Genomic DNA, 20043 nt, shown 5'->3' on the forward strand with positions numbered 1-20043 from the left:
TTAAATGTCATCTACATCCACAGTAATGCATTTTATTAGTATTATTATGATTAATATCAGCTTGAAAAATAAAACATTAAATTAAATTAAAGGCAATTTTTTTATTATAAATTATTTTTCCACATATTAACATAGTTCATTTAAGGGAACATTTTCAGGTATGTATATATATATATATATATATATCAGTATGTAAATTAATTTGTATTTGAAACAGCATGCAGCTGCAACATTAAAATATCACATTAATGATTGTAATTCCATAATATACTATAAATTATTTGAAATGGGCCATTCTGTATATTAAGTACTTTTACATTTGGAAGTTTAGCCTTTAGCTTACTCAACCCAAGTGCCTTTGAGTTTCATTTATTTGAAAGAGGAAATTAACATGTGTTTGGATCTGATGATACAATACCTGCGATGTCAAATAATGATCACAATTAGTGACTTTAGAAGAAATTTAAAGATGCAAAAAATAAAAACTGAATCTAAAATTTGTATCTATTTATATGAGACAAACCGTAAAGGAATTACTACTGCATGCGAATGAACGTTACAGCAAATGTATGAGAGGAATCACACACTTTTGTAAATCACGTAGAAGTACATGCAGCTGCAGTATGTTTTTCCACCACAATTTGATTCCACATGTAGACCAAGGAGGGCGACAGAGAGCAGTGTGACTCACTCACAGCTCAGTCGAGCCCAATTAACAAACACACACTGTAACCACTGATAATTTTTTGATACACATCTCTGTGCTGAACACAACTGTTTCATAATGACTGACATCTTATCAAAAGTGACACAAACCCACACATGTGCCATGAGAACTGTGTTTTTTTACTTGAATTTTAAATGAAAGTTTATTTTAACTTTATATACTGTATATGCACTCCCATATGTTATGTCTAATCAGAGCCTTCAGCAGGTTTCATATGTAGCTTGTAGCCCAACTTATTTTTTATTTGACAGCAGCCAACTAAAACGCTTCCAATATATTTGCCTTGGCAACATGATGGGTCAGAATCATGCTTCTCGGCAAGTTGATATTGTAAAAGTATTTAAGCTAGAGCTGAATTATTTAGTAGACTCTTGGAAAAAGGAAGTTTGTCCACTCAAGGACAAAAAGCAACAATTGTTCTCATTATCAATTAATCTTATCATTATCTTTGTTCATTAATATTAGTTGTTTGATCTATTAAACTTTAGAGAATAGTGCAGAACTAACACTATAATGTCCTACAACCCAAATTGTCAAATGTTGAACATGTTAGAATTCTGAAACCCCCAAATTATTCACATTATACAGATTATTATACAGATTATAACTTGTACCAGTCCTGCTTTTTCTAACACATGCAAAGCCACATAGAATGAAGCCCAGTTGCATTTGCTCCTCCATGACTAACCAGTCTATTTTCTTCCAGGTAAGCATTACTACCTAAGAGTGAGCACTAGGTTTTGTGGTACCAAATGGTACAAATGAATAGTTATGTGTGTCCACTCACTGGTTTTGACATAGAAACAGGACACCGTGCATTAGTTCCTCTGCCGGCGAAGCGACAGTATCAGTATCATCATGTTCCACAGCACAGAGGTTTCCATGGTGAGGCACTGTGCTTCAGATGAAGCTGGCTCTCTTCACCAGAGTCACCTTAACATCAGGAAGACACCGGTGGAATCAAACATGACAGCCGTGGTGGAAACACAGAGTCCAGCCCGTCCTGTTGAGTTCCTGCTGCCGACCAACATCTCGGACCATTCAAATGCAAATTCAACACAGTTTCAGGATGACCTTCGGCCTTGGTCTTCCACAAGGGCAGAGGGTGTTCGTAAGCCCGCTCCGGCCCAGGTGGACCACAAGGACTTGAGGCATATCAAGGAGTATGTGACAGAGGCGATGGCTTCCTACCAGTGTCACCTATTGCCAGAGATGATCCGCACACCACAAATGACCAGGCTTCCCACCAACTTCGAGATGCAAGCAGACACAGAGGGAGATGCTTTCCTCACCACCTACTCCCAGAAGTTTCAGGCTTGGCCCTTCCAGGTCCCTCCCACACCAGTTAGACCAACACAGGCCGTCAAGAGTAACCAGCACGTGGAAAAGCTTCCAGAAAGCACCAACAGATCCACTTTCATTCCACACCACAGTCCCTCTATTGTAAAAGCCACTGCAAAACATCTGGGTGAGTGACTTTAATTTCATTCTTTCACTGTAGTTTCTCAGTAAAACAATAAACTCATATTAGGTTATGGATTATGTTTGATTGATGTGAACATTCATTCATTTGGTTTGGAATTAACCCTTAAGAAGTGGTTAAACATTCAAACCTAAACATTATTGCCTCGTAATAAATAACAGTGAAGGAATCTAAAGGAGGCTGTAAATCTTGCAGAAACGATTGTCCCATAACATTTTTCAATGAAAGAATGATGTGCTTCTTGAAGACGGCTTCCCCACAATGAAAGGGGATGAATGCCATCGCAGCTTTGTCTCGCATTACAACGACACCTTCCAGGGAGCCTGGAGCAGAGCGGCTCAACCTGTGGACCAGGTAACAGCAGAAGCAACTTTTGACCATGAGGCATCGTGATAAGTCAACCTGAACATCACATGGCTGATTATTTCATTCAAACACAGATAACACTAATCCCTAAATATTGTACCTAGAGTCCAAAGGTAGTAAACAGTGTTGAACAGCAACAAAGTGCATTTACTCAAGAGATGTTCATTCTTTTGACTTACTTACTTTGACGAATAAGATTTTACATTCAAATATGATCAACCTATGAAACGTCCTAATTGTTCATAGGTATGAAAAAGAAAACAATATTTTAAATAGGGATGATGACATCACCAAAGATTTTATTTAACACTGAACTGCCTCTTTATATTTAATAAACACCCTCAACACTGATAGGGTCAACAATAAGTCCAAAATATAAACAAATTAGACATACAACATTTAATAAAAATGGAGAAACAAAAACAATATGATACATTTATTAAAAAAGAAGGGACAAAAAGTGGATTCAGTGATTCTCCTTCACTCTTTAACCACAGGCTCATTTAAAGCTTAGAAACAGTGGGGGGGTCCGATGAAAGCAACATTGATTTAGTTAAATAGAGGTATTGTGAGGAGACCATTACCTGTTGACCTGTCTCGTGACTATTAAGTACTTTTATTTGATAATAGTTTTGTACTTTTATATTTACTTGTAATTGAGTATGCTTTACACTGCTGAGGCCTACTAATAGGCTACTAGGTGATAGTATAAGGTCTGATTGTCTAAAGCGTTGTTCTACTTATATTCCTGACTTTTTATCCCAAAATAATGTATACTTCTACTGGTTGAGTCATGGTACATTTAGGGAACATTCTTAAACTCGTTTGATAATAGGTTTAAAAAAGAGAATCTCATTATGAAGATCCACTTTGACCCGGAGCACCTGCACTGTCAGCTTTAAGTCGACACTAGAGTGACACTTAGTGTTATCAGCACAAGTCTGTGACAGCCACTGTTTTTGTCACGTCTTTCTTCAGCACTCCTCCTCAGTGATTATCGGTGACCCTGTGAAGACTGTGGAGAGAGAAACAACCCAAAGTGCGTCATTCAGCCGGCCCACAGCCTGCAGGTCCACAGCTTTTCTGCTCCACTGATAAAACTCCAACCACGTGACTCAGTTTTCTTTCAAAGAAAAGCACTCAAGGCTTGGTGTCTGGTTGTGGATCTATCTCGGTCATTAAACAGATATTTTAGTCATTCAAAGGCTTCAATAACTTAAATTGTAAAGTGGCTTTAAATCAGGTGTTGAATTTATCCCCTTGCAAATGCAATAAAAGCCCTATCTGTGTGTTTGATTCAGGCCACGAGTGGTCAAAGAGCGTTTGAAGATCAACCTTGGAAATTTCTCAAAGAACTCTTGGTCCTCTACTTCCAAAGAAACGTACTGTTGTCACAAGCTGGGTGAGTGTTTTCTGCAGCTCTTACTCAAAGTGCAGCTTTGATGCTTAATGTCCCTTGGTGAAAATCCTTTTTTTAATGAATAAAAAAAAAATAGATGCTCCGGGTCTCCAGGAATATAAAACCATCATTACACAAATTACCTCATGTTTCTTTTGCACTGTTTATATTTGAGGTAACTGTACTGAGCTCATATTGTTTAGGGTATTGATTGAGCTGCACATTTTCTTATATTCCATATGACACTCTCTCTTAGAAAAACGTTTTGCAGGGATTAACCTGAATGACCCTGATTGCTGTGTGTCACTGTATAATGCACACATTTACATTTCCTTTTCTCTTACTTTTATTTAAAACCAATAAGACCAAGACTCTTTTATTTTTTCAGGCGGTCCAGTTGAGCTGAGAAGGGGAAACAAAACCTCCAGTTCCTTACTCAGTGGAGACACTGATACGAGTCGCAACAGAGAGAGACTGTCGCTCACCACTAACAGAGTCTCCTTCTCTGATGTGAGACAACAGATTTATCCATTTTATTTGTTTTTGTGCTTGTAAATAATGTATAAATCATAGAGTGGACATTTTTTCTCTTTAGATATTTAGTTGGTGTGCCACATAGACAGTATGTAAAGATGGAGGATGCATTTACTCCCTCCCACTATCCAGAAATGAAGCCATATATCCCGTATATATGATGCCATCTTGTGCCGATATCATTTTATCTACCCAGTAGTAATCTGGGATGCAGCCATGGTATCAAGGTCCCATCGATATGTGTCCTTTGTCCTTTCACAAGTCAGCTGTTTTCATGGCATCAAACAATACAAAATAAAGAGGAGCGATTTATGACCTATACTGCAGCCAGCCACCAGGGGGCTACCAAGACGCTTTGGCTTCACTCTTCCATCGTCCTTCCTTATATACAGTCAGTGGTACGGCATTAAACCATATAAGGGATTTCTGATCATGCTGACTGTGTCACTCTTTCAAGCCCACCCCTCCACAGCCTCCAGTGTATGTGCATGGGTCTGACCTGATGACCAAAAGCAACGTAGAGTTCAGCCCAGCGCCGACATCAGGCCTGTACTACACAACCACCGCAAAGCATCACTTCGGCAGAAAGGAGGTAGAGCCGGCCCGACCGGCCATCCAGTTCCGGAGCAACATACTGACTGGGCCAGGTGATGGATTGTGCGATTGGTCCTGTTGTGTGTATACAGGGAGGTACGTGTAGGTATTGAATGTGTGTTATCTGTTTGGTAGAGCCTGTGCCAAACCTCAGCACCACCCAGGCTGACTTTCTCCCTCTGAGGGCCTGTAAACAGACACCTTGTCTGTTACTGCAGCAGGTGAGAGATGACAAAATAAACTCAAACATATAAAATTCTCCACTCTGTGTAACAGTTGTAATCAGAGGTGCAATAGTTGCCGTAATGGTAATAATGTCAGTGTACTTTCTATTTTGTCTTTTCTCACAATAATATTTATATACTAATGATATAATGTTTGTTGTCTGTTAATCAAATAGAGTCACATCAGGTTTCCACTGGCTGAGCCACACTTCAGCACCACCCACGGTGAAGACTACACAATCAAACCTCTGATCGTGCAGCAGCCAGGCTGCAGCCACTTCCTCTCTCATATTGTCATGAAGTGACTGGCTCCTGTGGTCTTGCCCCTGACAGAAGATTTTTACTTCAGATTTTGTAGAAAATGCTGCTGAGATGTGATTTTGTGTTCACACTAAGACAATAGAAAGAGCAGATACAGTATCATTCTTTGTGATACCTCTTTATGATTGTAGTACACAGTGAAAAAAACCAATTCAATACCAGCTCAGACATTAATCAATGCTACAAAGGCTAAGTAGTGAATATTATATTCAAAAATATTGTTCTCTTGCCATAAAATAGTCATTATTGTGAAGTTTTGGTTAAATTGTAGCTTTTCTTGCGACTGGCTGCTGGAAATATAAATGTAATTGAAAATAATTTTATGAGTAAGTGAGAAAAATATATATTAAAAGTGAAAAGCCTGACCCTGTGTTGGGACATGACTTTTTGGGGTTGTGAATGATTTTTGAAAAACGTCTTGATCTCCTGGAGTTTACAGATGAGCTTTGGTGTTGTTCTAAATTATTCACATGTGGATCCTGAGCTTTAAAATCCATCTTAGAATAAATTATTAGGTTTCCATGTTTAAGTTTAATGCTCATGATATTCCTAAACGGCAATACATTAACAAAACCTCTACCTAGAACAGTACAGGAGCAATCGGAGTGTGACATATTGCAGCAGTGCGCTGGAGCAGTTTTAGCAGTGAGATGGTTTAAAAATAAACTTCAGCACGTCCTGTCATATTTAGACCAGGGCCGGGGGGGGGGGGGGGGGAGGGGGCATGCCTTCAACTCCACTGTCTTACTTCCACTCTGTTTATACTGTCCTGGTCCTCATCCCCTCCTTCAAGCATGATTGACTACACTTTGTAAAAACAATCCATGTTGTATCAATAACACAGCCAGGGCACCAAGATGCAGGTTCTGCTGATACAAAAAAAGTTGGCAGGCGAGCTGATGTAAATAAAATGTTTGGCAAGTGGAGCTGGAAAGTTCATAGACCAAAGTTCAGATTCAAGTCTGTATGTGTACAGCTTCAATTTCACGACCTCCCCCATCTGTTGGAAGGGTGACACGAAACTACTGATCTGATTTTCTAGAAACTTCCCCACCCTTTCACTTTCTTGAAAGTGGAAGGCTGGGGAATGCGCAAAGGAAGAAACCATTAACATGTTGCAGGCTAGGGCGTTTTAATACGTTTTTAAAATGTATTCTTCTTTATTTATCATCTTTGGGGGACTCGTATCTATGAGTGTGTGCAATTTGCCTACATGTCTCAGTGGAGTGTCATTCTAGTTTATCCTTTAGTTAACCAGGAAGGACACCAACAAGATGGGCAGGTAGTTTTCAAGATAAAGTACAAATGAGACCAGAAAAAACACAAGAATCAGACACAAAACAACCACAGATTTGTGGCTAGAAACAAATCACATCAAATTATGGCACTTGTTAAAAGCAATAGAATAAACAGAGTACATGGTTGTAAGTTAATCTCCAGAATAACTGGAGAGTGCTTGTTTTATTTAGCTTATTGGCAGTTAAGTCTATCAGAATTAAGATAATTGAGAGATCCATATCTTATTTTGCTGACATATTTTACCTATGTTGTGTTATGCTAAAATGTCTGGAACAGAATTATTCAAATTGGAAATGTCACAGTTGTGATTTATAAATATGCCCTTGAGCAGGACCTGCTACCTGCTCACTCATTAATATAGATTGCTTTTAAATGATTAGGCAAATAAAGAATACTATGAAAGTTGCACTAAATAATTGTATTGTCTTTAAAGAAAAATCTCCAGGTTGTCTGTGTCTCTTTATATGATCCAGTTTAAATCGTATCGATCTATGTGGATTACTTTTGCTGATGAAACTGTGTTGCTGCTGTTCTTAACCAGGTCTCCCTTTATGTGCAACAGCTCTTTGATCTCAGTGGGACTAACCTGGTTAGGTAAAGGCTAATAAACAACAAAACTAGAATTCTAGCCTTCAGTAGAGCATATACCTGCACTTAGATTCAAACAAGTCGCAAATCAAACTCATAGATATCAGTTCCCTAATTGTCTCTCAAAGCTTAAAAAGGTGCGACATCGTGTGTCCAAGAGAAAAGAAAGACCACCAAGAAATAAAACTATTAACGGTGAAATAATGAGGACACATATGAGTAATGTGTGAGTCTTTATATCTGAATGAGGTTCTGCTCATCTAGATCCACCAGTACACAATACAAGTTTGAAAGTTACTTCTGTGGAATCACCTTGTTATTGTGCCTTACTACAGTCAGGCTGGTCTGTTAACCCTGTCTCCCTCCTCCTCCCCCTCATCTTCCTTCTCTTCCTCCTCCTCATCTTCTTCCCCTTCTTCCTCTTTTTCCTCATCTTCAGCCTCCTCCTCTTTATCCTCCTTCCTCCTATTCTTCCTCCACTTCCCTCCTCTTCCTCCTATTCTTCCTCCTCTTCCCTCCTCCTTCTCTTCTTACTCCTTCCTCCTCTTCCTCTTCACCCCCTCCTTCCTTACCGCCTCCTACTACCCTTCTTCCTCTTCGTCCTCCTCCTTCTCCTCCTCTTCCTCATCTAAAGTGGGCGGGCGTGCCTCGCATGTGTTCTGTACCGTTGGTGTAACACAGTCGCTTTGTTTATGGGCGGTTAAACCTATAAACGGACGCTCTTTTTTAACAGTAGGATTTTAAGCTGCCACCGTTTATAAAGGCGCTGGTTTCCATTAAGCGTCGCCGGAGTTTGATTTTATTTGCGCGGTGAACTTCGTGAATCCACTTCGCTGCTTCAGGTGAGTTCAGAGACTTTAGACTAACTCAATGCCCACGACTGCCATTTACTAAAGATACGTATTCCTGGTCCTGATTGGCTGAAGCATGCGCTCTTTCGTATATGAAAATGAACGTTAAACACGTTCATGGTGAAAACGATATGATTATAATATTCACAGAAAACCATCCACAGTAAGCGGTGCAGCAGGACTACTTTTCCCGGCGGAAGAGTCGAGCACGGTTACTGTATCAATGACATGATGTTGTCATTTGACCTTACGTGTGTATCAATGCGCATTTAATTTGTTTAGGAATCATGACAACATAATAATAATTAAATGTGTTTGTGTAAATATTGTGAGTGAACACGTGGTGTGTTGTGAGTCGATGTAAGAGAAAGTGTAGCATTATGTTATTATATGTTATTCAACATTTATAAAACAGAAGAAAACACTGATAGCTGCAGCATGCACTGACAGGGCCGGTCCTAACATGTCGGGGGCCCACCCGGGCAGATCCACCCGACCCCACCCTAAAGGTCCCACGAGGAAAAAGCTTAAGAGCAGCCCGGACAAAATATTTAAAGTAAATAAAGGAATTCACATGCATCATTACTATGTTCTGGGTCTCCTGGTTACCACTGAATCCATAAACAAATGACGAAATAGTGTGTTGCCCTTTGCGTTATGTTTTTACAGCACCTGAAAACTAGTTCAGTACAATCCTAACACAAGCGTCTTCCCGTCGTCTCTCCCAGGAATGATGCTGGACCCCATCGAGTCTTTCACGCTGGAGCTGGATCGTCCTGACGACGTAGCATACACTGGTGGGGAGGTGGTGTCCGGCCAGGTGGTGCTGGAGCTCTGCAGGGACACCAGGGTGCACGCCATGAAGTTGCTGGGCCATGGGCTGGCCACTGCGCACTGGGTGGAGAACATTTGCATGAACTCCGTCTATTACGACTACACCTCCAAGATCGGCTACTTCAAAGAGAGGCAGCATCTGATCCGAGGTCAGTGGTGAAAGCTGCAGAGGGGTTAAGTCCTCTGAACACGTGATATACAGTTGACTCTGTGTTATAGCTGCATCTGTTTGCAAGCAACCACACGTCCATCCTGCAGAAATGTGCATTGATGTAACATGTAAATAATCCAAATATCTGGTATTGCAAATATGAGGCAGGTGATTTTAAAGGTAGTCATGAATAGTTATATTTTAGCTCATTAAATACATTGTAATCAAGGGTTTTCAGCGAGCGGGATCAAGCAGGGCCAGTCTGGCTCGACTGGGAAGCATTGACTGTGGTAACATTAGGCCAAAGGAGACTAGAAATAAACACGTCTATTTAAAATCAGCTTCTTTATAAGGAGGGACATTCGTATGATGACATTGCTGTCCTTCCCGTACTTTCTCGGGGGCTCTGCCAGATATTTGTACGATATTCTTGCATTCTCTGTGTAAAGTAAAACTGCTGATGTGCTCTGTCGTGTGCCAGCTGGTGAAATGAAGTCAGCTGGTCCTAACGTGTTGCATGGAAACGCGGGAGAGAAATCCACCCTGGCTCATGCAGATGTGTTTGCCAGATAACCTGATTCCCACAATCAAACCAAATAACCGCTAGCTCTTACGTTGTGCTGTGTTTAGGGTTTAACCCTGTAAAGTCTGTTTTTCCCAGACAGCAGGCAGCTTCAAAACAGAGGCAGAGAATATTGTCCATAGTGGCTGAGTAAACAAATTGAAGATAGTGGTTAATATTTGATTAGATGCTCTGTAAACAGTACATTGAGTTTGTTTCTTCAGTCGGGTTAGACTGACAAATATGAATGAACAACAGATGGACAGACTCTGATCTTTGTTGTTGCTTTTGCAGAATTACATACAGCCAAACTAGTTTCAAAGAAGTCAAATCTAAAATGTCCTTTAGTACAGTTTATTGTTTCCTGGTCTTTTACAGGTGCATCAACTATGCACGGGGGTCGAAGGTGCACGAGGGAGCTTTTGTACATTCAAACTAAATCATACACTGAGACTGCAGTAACACATCATCCATTAACTTCAATGCTTTACTTAAGTCCACAAGTATTTCATTTATTAACCATCCATCATTTTCAAATCATTGTTCAGGTTTTAAAATACTGAAAATAACCAGTTAAGAGTGTTTTCTGTTTAATGTTACGATAACATGAGATTCAGAAAAGTAAACGCGTAAATTGAATAAAAATGCATAATAAGGGAAATCTTGGTATTTTTGTTTGGCAAATTACTAGTGATGAACATTTTATTACTATATTATAAATAAATATCATGATCTCTGTGTAAAGTCACACACATCATGTGGTATTAGATCCACATCTGTGTCTACAAACCTCAATAAAATATCACATGATGGTGATGCACTAAAAATCACACATTTGCATTTTAAAAATGCAGCGTGTGTTGCTGCGGCAACCAGGAAAACAACACGTGGTTCCCCTCAGGCTCCGCCCTCCTCCACCTTGCTGCCAACTTCTGATGTTCATTCATTTCACAATGTGGTGGCACAATTCCTTCACTGTAAATGAATTATTGTTTTCCACATCCCAACTTGTCAGATCACTGTGCAATCTTCTTCAAAGTGGGTTAATATTTGTTTTACACCATTGTGTACTTTGCAGCTCCTCTGGTTAACACTGTGGAACTCACGCATGTTTACTTAAGTCTACAGCAACATGTTTTCAGCCATGATTATGTTGATCATGGCAGTGGCACAGCGGGGGAATTTATCAGGCCCATCGTTCAGCACAGGGCACCACATGTACTCCTTCTTATCAGAGACCAGGAGGCCTCGGCAGGGTCAGCTGCTGCTCCCAGTCACCACCAGGTGGCGTGCGGAGCTTGATTTTTACCCCAGGCCAGAGGTTTAATATATTTTAAATAGATGCACTTTGGACTTTCTGTCATTATACAGAGACATGCATGTGCTATTATATACAGTTAGTAGAGACTCTAGTATGTGATATCCAGAGAGCTTCATCTAATTGTCTTTTTTCAAATTTGCCCCACATTCACACACACATGGGCTGTAACAGCATCCTGGTTGTCCTGCAGCTGTGCAACACTGCCTCCACACCGCCAGCTGGTGGTAGTGGATAGCTCACCCCTCATCCCTGGGAACAAAGGAGTAAACAACTTTGTTTTTCTCAGACCAGACTTGATTTGTGCCTGAACGCGTTTGACCCAAATGAAGAGAGAGAGACTCAACTAAGTGATGAGTGTCTAGTTTACAGATTACCGAAGAGTCAGGACGTGTTAGAAGTTAGTTCAAGGTTTTGAGAAGATGGGAGCAATGTTTCATGCATATGATCCAGTTGTAAAAGTTTACTTTGAATAGGGGCTTTTATTTCTGTGCAGCCAGTTTCGTATCCCTTTATTTCTGAAGATAGTGTGGTTGTTTTTCATCAGGGGATCTGGTGACCATCCATTGCAAGGCTTTTGTGCATAGCTGTGTTTTTTTTCCATGTGTGCGGCAGCCCAGGCGGTGTAACAGCAGACTCAAAGCAACGCACAAGACTTGGAGTAAACATCTTTGGTCCAGGGTAAAACTATTTCCCTCTGAGCTGTGCAGGGAGGATCTCTGCCAGACTGAGGCCTGCTCAGTTGGTCTGTTTTCTTCTAGGAACCTGTAACCATCAATCATCATCAGCCCTGCCTGTGTCCTCTCTGCTCCCTCCACACCCAGGCTGCATGTTTATTATGCTGCGTTCACACTCAGTCTGGAAATATGGGCGCTGTGAGAAGAGCTACACCTAAGTGACTCAGATCAGACAGTTAATAAGTGTTAAGGAAGTGGGGATTTTACACGTTTAACTTGTCACGAAGAGATTATCAGCTGATAAGGAGGCACGGGAGGGGTGACTGTATGTGCAATTTGCTTTTAGTTTCATTTTTTATTATGGTTTCGCTTTATGTGCTGGCATCATGAGGGGGTTTTGCTCTTGGCATATGTTGGGACATGTCCTGGGGTTCCTGTAATTGTGGTCTCCTCCTTCACCAAGAGTGTTACCAGTAAAGGTGATAAACAAGGTTTGATTTGTAAATGACGGATTTAAGTTTTTTCTACTTTCTTTAATGATTCTTTAAATATAGATACACCATAAAAAAACAACACCAGATTGTTGACGGTTCAAGGTATAACAAGTTTGTATCAAGCCATCTCTGATAAACTATAACCTAATTGAACATTTTCAAATCACATGGGGGGGGGGGGGGGGGGGGGGGACAGTAGATTGAGCAACAACTTGAGAAAACTCTGGCTTTTCCAACTACATTGATCTCAAAACTTTATAGCCCATTCAAAGTAAAAGATAATTACACTAAACCACCAGCAAAACGGAAAAACCCAGATAGTGAGGGTAAATCCATATTGTGTATTTGTAACATCTGATCAAGCAGTGGGGCAATAATGCATGTATTTCAATTCAGACTTAAATATCTGTTGCATTGAGATGCAACAGTGAATGTGAGAATGGCAAAACTGTCTTGTTTACACCCGGAGAGGTGAAGTTTCCGTGCCCTCGGCGGAGCGCTTGAACGCAGCACCGCCCAGCCTTCAAACCTCTCCTGAGGCCTTACATATTAAATGCACAAAGCCCCGCCCACTTCTGGAGGCTTCAAATTGGGCTGCGGACCTGGGAGAGCTCAACACTCCGATCTTTAACAGGAGAAGCGAACACATCTGGACACTTTAACGCACTGAGGAAGAAGACGTGAAGAAGAGAAACTTCTCCTGCAAATAAAAAACAAACAAAACCAGAAGAATGATTTTCGACAAGTTGAAAAAGTTGGACATCGTGTTCGACTCCCCGGAGCTGGACTGTCCCCCGGTGTTCAGCAGCGGGGACGTGGTGTCGGGCCGGGTGGTGCTGGAGCTCAGCGGGGACAGCAAGCTGGACTCCCTGAAGCTCCACGCCGAGGGCTTCGCCAAAGTGCACTGGACCGAGTCCCGGTCCGCGGGCTCCAGCACCGCCTACACGCAGAACTACAGCGACGAGGTGGAGTACCTGAACCGCAGGGAGGTGCTGCTGCAGGCAGGTCAGTCCAGGGGACGGGACGGGACGGGGGGCATCCTCTGCACGGAGGGGACACACACACACAAACAAGTTCTTTCGCTAGAGCCAGTGGAACAGCACTGGAAGTGTCTGATTTGACTGGGGACCCCTGACCAGTTGTCTGGTTACTGGGGATCGTGTGTTTTCATGGTTTATTGTGGTAGTTAAACTGGTTTTGGGGCTAATAAAAGGGTTGTTTATGAGATGATTTATAATCTTCTGTATAAAGTTCAACGATTCTCAGTGAATGAAACAGAAGTCAAACATGCTGTTTTTTTCAAGGGATGTTTATTTTCTAGTTCAAACTTCTTTGTAGAGTTCAGAAAAATGTCCCACATCCCTCATTTACTGACGTGAGCCCTTTTGCTTTGGTTCTCTTTGTTATTCTCTTCTGCCATTTGAGAAGTTTGAGTTGTTGATCACTCCTCGATATGCAAGTGTTTAAAAGCCCACTGTACAGGAAGAAACCTAAACCCTGCTCCACTAGCTGTCTACACAGATTACTGTGAGATATCCGTTGAAAGGAAAGAGTCCTGATATCAGACTTTCTCCTCAGTCACAGAAAATCCTGAGTTGTTTTTCTCCAGCGACACTTGAGACCCAGCCTCTGGTTTTTGTCTCCATTCATTGGGCGCTGGGTTGTTTTGGTTTGCAGTGCACACAGGAAGCGCACAGCCGGGCCTCTGTCACTCTTTATGATGTTTTTCCTGCTTCGTTTGTCTTTTTGGATTCTAATGCATGAAAAAGTAGTTTAAATACACACAATATAATGTGTGTTAGTTTAGTCTGTGGTGTTTGAACCTGTTTTGTAGGTCTTCCTTGGGGAAAAACAAGTTCCCAATGACGAACTTGACCCATTAAGAGGATTTGACGGTGACAGAATTGTAATTTGAATCAAATTGGAGCTTGCACTTCACAAAGGGACGAAAACACACAGAGTCTTTTAAACGCAAACACGTGTTTCTGGACCTGTGCAGCAAGAGAGGGAGAAAAAAAAAACGAGCAGTTGAGACGGGCTGCGATACAGCTCGAGGAAAAACATGTTCTCGCTCAGCACAATGGAGCAAGAACCGCCCCTCAGAGCGAGCACACAGAGGCCATGTGATTGCAGAGAAACACAGAGAGATTTCTCTTTCGGCAAAAGTCATGCTCAAGTGATCTATTCATACTCACCGAGTCGACCTGATCTAAATCGATTTCCAAACAATAGCAGTCTTTAAAAGAGAGTTTGCCTCCTTTGTGCAGAAGAGTTTTATCTGGACTTTACCTCCAGGCATTTGCTTCCTTTCTTGTGCTGTATGAATTTCCTTACACGGAATCAGATAAGTACAGATTAAGAAACTTGATTCGCTGTGCTGGATTTTTTTTTTTTTTATTACTTATTGCTCTGTGTCCTGACATTAACCTGGCATCAACAAGAAGAGGCTGGTCCTCGAGGGGTTGAAGTCCTGTTGTCCTAGAATGCAAATGACTGAATGTGTTTTTCTTCTTTATTTCCTCTCCCCCTCAGATAACGGTGATGTAACCGTCCTTCCCGCCGGCAGACATGAATATCCATTTAGCTTCCAGCTGCCAGAGGAGACGCTGGTCACCTCCTTCGAAGGGAAACATGGCAGCATACGTTACTGGGTCAAAGTGAAGCTGCACAGGCCGTGGGCCGCTGTCAGGAAGCTCAAGAAGGAGTTCACTGTCATCGAGCCCATTGACATCAACACACCAGCCTTCCTGGTGAGCATCTCAGCCCTCGCTGTTCATCAATGTTTCTTTGCACCCCCCTCGTTGTTTTCTGGGCGTCTCGGAGGCACTTGCTCATTGGGTCTCATCCTTCCTCTAGGCTCCACAGGCTGGAACGAGGGAGAAGATGGCCCGGGCATGGTATCGCAACTTTGGACAAGTGTTAGTGACGGCAAAGATCGACCGCAAAGGCTACACACCAGGTAAGAGTCCAGCATCTGAACCGACACCCTTTTATAAATATGTTTTCTCGCTGGCACAGATTCAAATAAAATCTCCAAATTCTAATTCATTTCTCCTCTGCGCAGGTGAGGTGATACCCGTCTTCGCGGAGTTCGACAACTCTACCTCCAGGTCAATCGTGCCCAAGGCCTACATCACCCAGACACAGACGTTCATCGCCCGCGGCACGATGAAGCAGAAGCACTCGGTGGTGGCCACGTTGTCCGGCGACATTGTGGGCGCCAAGTGCCGGGAAACCTGGCACGGACGGGCCATCAAAATCCCTCCTGTGGGGCCCTCCATCCTGCAGTGCCGCATCATCAAAGTGGAGTACATGCTCAAGGTGAGCCGAGTCAACGGTGGCTGTCAGGCGCCTGTGTTCCCTCTTGCTAGTCACAGGGCTGGATCCAACAGTTCTCTGCGTTTCCTTCCTCCCAGGTGTGTGTCGATGTTCCCGGAACGTCAAAGCTGTGTCTGGAGCTGCCGCTGGTCATCGGCACCATCCCGCTCCATCCCTTCGGCAGTCGCACCTCCAGCGTCAGCAGCCAGTACAGCGTCCAGCTGGAGTGGCTGCGAATGGCCATCCCAGAGCAGCCTGAGCGTAAGTGTCTGACGATGCTTGAATATGTGTGGATCTGAATTTGCAAACTGAATGTGGACTTCTGCCACCATTCTCTGCTTGTTTCCATTGTGTCTAGCAAACACAGGATTATAAATTGGCTTTTCTTCCCTCGCTTGGCTGAACATTCAGTGCTCAGATGGGCCCATAAACCCATGATGCTCTTTATGGTCTTTTCTCACCATTTTAATAACACATAGACAGTTTCAAGAGATATTTTCCCTTCACTTACCTCTAAGAGTTTGTGATCCTGTTCTTATTTAGATTTTTATGACCCCTCCACTGCCAAAGTAGCACTGGGTCAGATGGAAACATGCAAAAACAAACACAGGGTTCGATTCAGCGGAGAATCACGCTGGATCAAATCTGTGCTCGTTAGTGCAAAAAGCAGTAAATGTTATTGGACTCTCGAGCGTTTTAACTGCACTGATGATGACTCGGCAGCTTTGTGTTTGGACCAGTGGATTTAACTGTCTTCCCCCTTTTTCCCCTGCAGCTCCTCCAGATTACAGCTCTGTGGTGACAGAGGAGGAGGCCGAGCAGTGCAACAACAACAACACGGTGGTCTCGGAGCCGGCGGACGACCTGAGTGGGATCCAGGAGCGCCCCCTCATGGCTTTCCTCCAAGAGTATCGCTTCCGACCTCCTCCAGTGTACTGCGAGGTGAGTCACCAGATGTTTGGAACCCGCCCCCCCCTTCACCTACAGGAAACTTTTGATTAGCACACACAAGAGCTTACAGAGATTGTTATTGAGCAGATACAAAAACATCCTTTACGGCAGTTTTCCCTGACAAATAATCTCTTGAGATCGCAGTTCAACAGTATCTTCCTGAAAATGAAACTTATTTGTCTTTTTTTTTCTCCTTGTTTTTCTGTCTATAGATTGACCCCAACCCTCAGCCCATCAACATGAGACGTCGCTGCATGACGTGTTGAACCATGAGCTCCGCCTGAAAGTCAAGCGACTGAAATTAATGAAATGAATCAAGAGATTTGTCTTCGCCTGGATTTCTTCTCTCTGACAGAGAGAGGGAAGTGATCGGCCCCTGGTCCCACCAAGCGTTGTGGCGGCGGACCGGGGGTTCCTCGGAGACGTCAGGAGAGAAGGAGCTCACAGGACCTGGCTGTCGGTGGAGGAGCTGCCACTTTGTTTCCAGTCCATAAAGTAAAGTGGACGCTTTCCTGGTCTGCCGATGGAGTGCAAAGAAACTCCTCCACATCGGTTCCTGTTCTCCCCCAAGTGATTTTTTTGTTTTGGCTCAAGACAAAGTGAGCTGCAAATACCTCCCAATCAACGATTCCCTCACATGTTGAGATTTTTGAGATTCAAGGGACATTTTTTATGGGGGGGGAAGATCACTTGATATTTGTGAGGTGCAGAGATGCAGTTGCAAGAGATGTTGAAAAAGAAGTGCAATTATTGTCTTGAGCATCCACTCCCCTCTGCCTGGTTACACACTAGACTTTAACAACCACATGGCTATCTATGCATTGTGTGACCGGCCGGCAGTGGGCCTGTGATGATTTCTACTCTTGTTTAAGCTCATACTGTATCTGAAGGTGTGACGGTGGAGAGACGATGGCGTATTCTATGCATGCAGGTAACAATATGTAAAAGGGAAATGAACCTACGTGTGCCTTAACTATCTGCAGCAGGAGATTGCATGGGAGTTTCAGGGAGCTGTTCTCTCCTAGCGTTGAATACAACGTAATGTTTTCTGAAAGAAACTAAGAACAAAAACGGTTTGGACTGTATGTGGATGAATTCCAAGTGAAGTGTTGTGTAAATGCAAAAAAAGGCTCAAGTAGCTGCAGTGTCAGGTAGCTGTGGTTGTCGTCGTTAGCACAGTTAAATAGAAAGAAGTAGGAAAAGCAGTTGTGTGTGTGTGTGTGTGAAGCTGCACGAGGCTCATAGATTAGCTCTCAGCTGCTTAACCAAAGGATGAGACCTCTGAGCCGTGAGGCCTGAAGCACGGACGGGAGCCAGATGCCTCGGTGCTCCGTCAGGCTCATGCACGGTGCGACGCCCGGCGCTCAAGTGGAGCCTTAAGCTGGAGATGCCACTGAAGCGCATGGACAAAAGAACATTCCAAATAGACTCGGGGATTATGTTTTTCTCCTCAACTTCCAAAAAAAACTGGTCTTCGGGGGTCAGCTGTGCGACTTCCTTGGCACGCACTGGAAAAAAAGGAATGTATTTTTATACAAATGCAGTTGTTGATGTGTAATCTTGCCAAAGTTTTGTAATTGTTTTTTCTAATAAAAACTCTTTTTAATGGATGTTTGTCTCCGGTGTTTCCTTGGGACCTCGGCTGGTATGTAAGCTGTACATTTGATAGGGAAACAGTGGAGGGACGCTGTCTGGCTTGTTGCGTGCCAGTGGATTGGTACATCATGTTCACTGGTGTGAGTCAAAACTATAATAATGCCAAGGGCAGCCCTCACTGGAGATATGAGCTGCAGTCGTTGGACCAAAGCTATAATTACAGTCTTAAGTTGTGTCTGCGACAGCTTCAATGTTGTGTTACCGAAGCAGTCCGGTTTTTCTGGGTGTCTGTCGCTCTATTAAAAAAAACAGAAACTAAAAGTTAGCACTTCAAATCAACACTAATTTAACTGTTGTATCAGTGGATCCCCTTGTGGGGGTCATGACATGATCTCCATGAACCCAATACATTTCAAATCTTTACAGATGACATAACTAAGCCATAATTGTTTTGTAAAATTTTATATAAAACCATACAAAAATACGCATTCTTTTATTTGCAATTTCCCCTGAGGTGATTATGACCGATAACTCATAGCATCAACTGCAGCAGGTGGACTCACAGCAACACAATATACATGCATGGATCCAGATGTCAGCAGTTTTCTGCCACTTGTAAACATGTCACACATGTGAACTAACTGGTAGTGAATTGTACACAATGTTAAACAAAGGTAAACATGGTTTAGGGACAGGTGGAAGAAGTTCTTGATTGGTGGAAGAAACTGGCTCAAAGCAGAAGTGTGAAGTCTCTCAAATCTCTTATCAAGAGAACACTTTCCTCAAATTAGTACTGAAATAATTAGATGGGTACTTGTTAATTCAATCGTCAACATATCTAATAAGCATCTATTTAAGCCAAACTACCAGATTCTGTGGGTAAGGTTCTTTAATGTGAGGATTTGCTGTTTATCTCCTGACTATGACAATGATAATAGTAATAGTAACTATGTTATAGTTCATTCACAAGAGAGATGATAAGAAATAAGATTAAGTTAATGTTATATAAAGTTCATTTTGTCCATTTTGTAAACAGCGAGAAACACAAGAAACACTTGAAGCTTGTCAAAGGTCTTTTAAGGATAAAATGAAGTTTGAATTTTAACTTCAACTTAATGGTCCGATGTTTAGGTGCAAATCAAAGTGTCAGTTCTGCTCCTCAGACAGAACTTCCTGTATTGTATGCAGCATAATTCATATATTTGTAGGGGACAGAATTGAACATGAATCAGCCTGAAGCTTGACCCACATAGTGAACCTGTGTGTTTTTTATGATGTGAGACGTGAGCAAGATGTCTCATGACTTTGTTTTCCACCAGGTATCGTGTCTTTTATGCGTCACTGGTAATTGATTCATCAGGGTTCATCCAAGTGAGTCATTCAACCTTTCAGATATTTTATTTTTATTTTATACTGCTGTCAAACCTGCCTGTCTGGTTATAGTGTGTGGATTTATAGCTCGGATATTCAGTTTGTTATACAGATACTGTATTAATAACTGTGTTTGAGTGAGAATCTATCAGCCTGTAAGAAGGGGCTGCATGCAGACTATATATAGAAAAGTGACATTACTTCACACAGGCCTGTTATTTCACAGAGGAGGTTATGTTTTCACCCCTGTCTGTTTGTGTGTTGGTTTGTAAGTTTGTTTGTTCTTAATTTACCAGAAGATTTCCACGAAACTTGGTGAAATGAGGTTGAATGGGTCAAGACAGAGTGACCTTCTAGTTAAATGATACTGCCGTTAGATTTCTGC

General features: G+C 42.3%; 1 protein-coding gene across 2 annotated transcripts; it reads left to right on the forward strand.

Annotated features, from left to right (window-relative positions):
• Positions 1 to 8157: 8157 nt before the first annotated feature.
• On the forward strand, positions 8158 to 18301 carry arrdc2 (arrestin domain containing 2). Of its 2 annotated transcripts, XM_053429746.1 has the most exons (8): positions 8158 to 8377; positions 9115 to 9369; positions 14955 to 15172; positions 15279 to 15381; positions 15487 to 15743; positions 15839 to 16001; positions 16516 to 16682; positions 16904 to 18301. In XM_053429746.1, exons 2-8 carry the CDS (start codon positions 9117 to 9119, stop codon positions 16955 to 16957), a joined length of 1215 nt encoding a protein of 404 aa, XP_053285721.1. In that variant the 5' UTR covers positions 8158 to 8377; positions 9115 to 9116; the 3' UTR covers positions 16958 to 18301. The 2 variants fall into 2 exon arrangements, with proteins under 2 accessions (XP_053285721.1, XP_053285720.1); XM_053429745.1 differs by lacking the exons at positions 8158 to 8377; positions 9115 to 9369 and adding an exon at positions 12622 to 13427.
• The last annotated feature ends 1742 nt before the right edge of the window (positions 18302 to 20043 follow it).

This window comes from Pleuronectes platessa, chromosome 9, assembly GCF_947347685.1.
Source record: "Pleuronectes platessa chromosome 9, fPlePla1.1, whole genome shotgun sequence".
NCBI lineage: Eukaryota > Metazoa > Chordata > Actinopteri > Pleuronectiformes > Pleuronectidae > Pleuronectes > Pleuronectes platessa.

Coding starts and splice junctions, on each gene's coding strand:
- arrdc2 (XM_053429745.1), top strand. CDS start 13,154: ATGATTTTCGACAAGTTGAAAAAGTTGGACATCGTGTTCGACTCCCCG. Junction 15,382..15,486: donor CCGCAAAGGCTACACACCAG/GTAAGAGTCCAG, acceptor TCCTCTGCGCAG/GTGAGGTGATACCCGTCTTC. Junction 15,744..15,838: donor AAGTGGAGTACATGCTCAAG/GTGAGCCGAGTC, acceptor CCTTCCTCCCAG/GTGTGTGTCGATGTTCCCGG.